Raw genomic sequence first — 2,550 nt, forward strand, 5'->3', positions numbered from 1 at the left:
TTGTTTACATTGTGATGTCATCTAGAATCAGGTTTTCCCGTAAAAACTGGGTCGCCCTCTAGAATTCTGGGAAACAAAATGGCGGACATTCACAACGTTGTTGCAGGAGCAACTTTATATAATTAATACAAGATAATACATAAATGATTGAAATAGTAATTATGGATATTACTTAAAAAGGTACATTTCTTAATGTTATTACCAATAATGGTTACTACATATTTTCCGAGAAGTATTATTTTTGATTGAAAGAGCATTGCATAAAGTAGGTGGGGAACAGCACATCATTACCCCCACATTTCAAGAATTGTCCCAATTCTTCAAGAAAAAAATTACAGGTAAGAAATTTTACTTTTTAACATATTTTACATAAAATATAAAATCTACTTTTCATTTAAGAATATTTAAACAATGTCAATCTTAATAGCAATATATTTACTTTAATGAAACAGTCTTTTGTAGCTATAACAATACATTAATACATATAATAATAATGTTTCTCTTTTTTTCTTGCACTACTTAAGTGTCAATGTATTTTCCTGCAATATTTGCACTAATTAAAGTGTCCATAATTGCGAAGTGTATAAATACACAATGTACTTGTACCAATATTAAAATAGTAAATGTTTAAAATATCCTATTAGTAAATGTTAATGTTATGTTAATCCTTTAGTCATCTTGGACTCCAACAATCTGTTTTCTGTATTAGTTATCACATCAGTTTTCCTTTAACATCTGTTTTCTATTTTATATTTCTTGATAATTGTTATAATTTCATATTCATATCCCTCATTTTCTAAAAATTCTTTGTCAATCTTTTCACATACTAGTTTTCTCTTTCTGTTTCTTCTATTTTCTTTCATTTCCCGAACTTTCTCAATGTCAATCATCTCTTCATCCTCTTTTATTTCAATTTCTCTATACAAGTTCTTAAGTACCTTCTCTTTATCAGTTTTCTTATGTTCATCTTTCTTTCTTTTTGTATCTTCTTTCTGTTTTTCCTCCTTTCTCTTACTTTCTTTGTCTTTCTCATTCTTATTCTTGTTTTCCCCCTCTTTTTGTTTTTCCTCCTTTTTCTTGCTTTCTTTCTCATTTTTGTCCTTTTTCTCTCCTTTCCTAATTTCTTCCTGATTTTTCTGTCTTTCTTTCTCATCTTTTTCCTCCTTACATTTTCCTCATTCTTGGATTTCTGATTTTCTCTTTCCTTTTTATTTTTCTCTTCATTTATTTGTTTCTCCTCTGTTTCCTTCTTTTTATGTAACTCTTCTTTTTCCTTCTCTTTCTCTTGTCTTGCCTTCTCTTCTTTTTCCTCATGCGCCTTCCTTTCTTTTTCCTTTCTGTCTTTCTCCTCTTTTTCCTTTTTTTCCTTTCCCTCTTTTTCCTTCTTTTCTTTTTCTAGCTTATCTTTTCTTTCTTTTTCCTCTCTGTCCTTCTTTTCTTTTTCCTTCTTTTCTTTCTCTAGCTTATCTTTTCTTTCTTTTTCCTCTCTGTCCTTCTTTTCTTTTTCCTTCCTTTCTTTCTCTAGCTTATCTTTTCTTTCTTTTTCTTCTCTGCCCTTCTTTTCTTTTTCCTTCCTTTCTTTCTCTAGCTTATCTTTTCTTTCTTTTTCCTCTCTGTCCTTTTCTTTCTCTTTCCTTTCTTTTTCCTCAGTTTCCTTCTTCTCTTTTTCTTTCCTTTCTTTTTCCTCATTTTCCTTCCTTTCTTTTTCTTCCTTCTGTTTCCTTTCATTATCTTCTCTATCTTTCATTTGTCTTTCAACCTCCTTTTGTTTTTCCCTCTCCAACCTTTCTTTTTCAATTCGTTCCTTCTTTTCTTGATCAATTTTTCTTTTCTGTTCATCTTTCTTCTTTTCATATTCATCCAGCTCATACATTTTCACTTCTTTTAAATAACTTTCCTCCTGAAAACTTTCAAACTCATCGTCACTTAATTCTAACTCTTTCTCTAACTCCATTTCTTCCTCACTACTTTCTTCACTATCACTGCTATCACTGCTGCTGCTACTACTTTCACTCAAAGTCCTAGTTCTTTCTTTTCTCCTCTCTGGTAGTATTGGTCTTGTTCCCTTCCTTGCTGTTATCTTCTCATTCAAATTTATACACCACTTCTTTTCTGCCCGTTCTAAAAATTTCTCCAACTCCCTCTCTGCTCTGTTTCCCTTATCACCAGTCATTTGATTAAACATATAAAAATCAGTTTTCTTCGCTCTGCATTGATGCGGGTTATCATTTCTCCTAAATATCTTCTTACATAATGTGCATTTAAAACTAATTCCAGAATGCTGCTCTTTCAGATGGGCCATACAAGGCTTTCTGGCGGGGAAGTACAGATCTTCGCACACGCCGCATTGGAACTGCAAATAGACAGAAAGATACCCTTTTTAATGTAATGCAACATTTATTTTTTTTTATATATCTTTTTTTTTATTTATTTATTTAATAATTTATTTATCATTTTTCTACCAAAATTCAAGTTTGCATATATACTATATATATATGACCATATCAATACTAAAGCAAAATATACAATATTTCTGTGTACCAATTTTAA

General features: G+C 30.6%; 1 protein-coding gene across 1 annotated transcript; it reads right to left on the bottom strand.

The window, feature by feature from the left end:
* Positions 1 to 904: 904 nt before the first annotated feature.
* LOC128546435 (DNA ligase 1-like) lies at positions 905 to 2,350 on the bottom strand. The gene has a single exon (XM_053516950.1). The coding sequence runs from the start codon at positions 2,300 to 2,302 to the stop codon at positions 905 to 907; it is 1,398 nt and encodes a 465-aa protein (XP_053372925.1). The 5' UTR covers positions 2,303 to 2,350.
* Positions 2,351 to 2,550: the final 200 nt, after the last annotated feature.

The sequence above is a fragment of the Mercenaria mercenaria genome, chromosome 10 (genome assembly GCF_021730395.1).
Source record: "Mercenaria mercenaria strain notata chromosome 10, MADL_Memer_1, whole genome shotgun sequence".
NCBI classification, from domain to species: Eukaryota; Metazoa; Mollusca; class Bivalvia; order Venerida; family Veneridae; genus Mercenaria; species Mercenaria mercenaria.

Excerpts from the sequence above, each read along its gene's own strand:
- LOC128546435 (XM_053516950.1), bottom strand. The coding sequence starts at position 2,302 with ATGGCCCATCTGAAAGAGCAGCATTCTGGAATTAGTTTTAAATGCACA.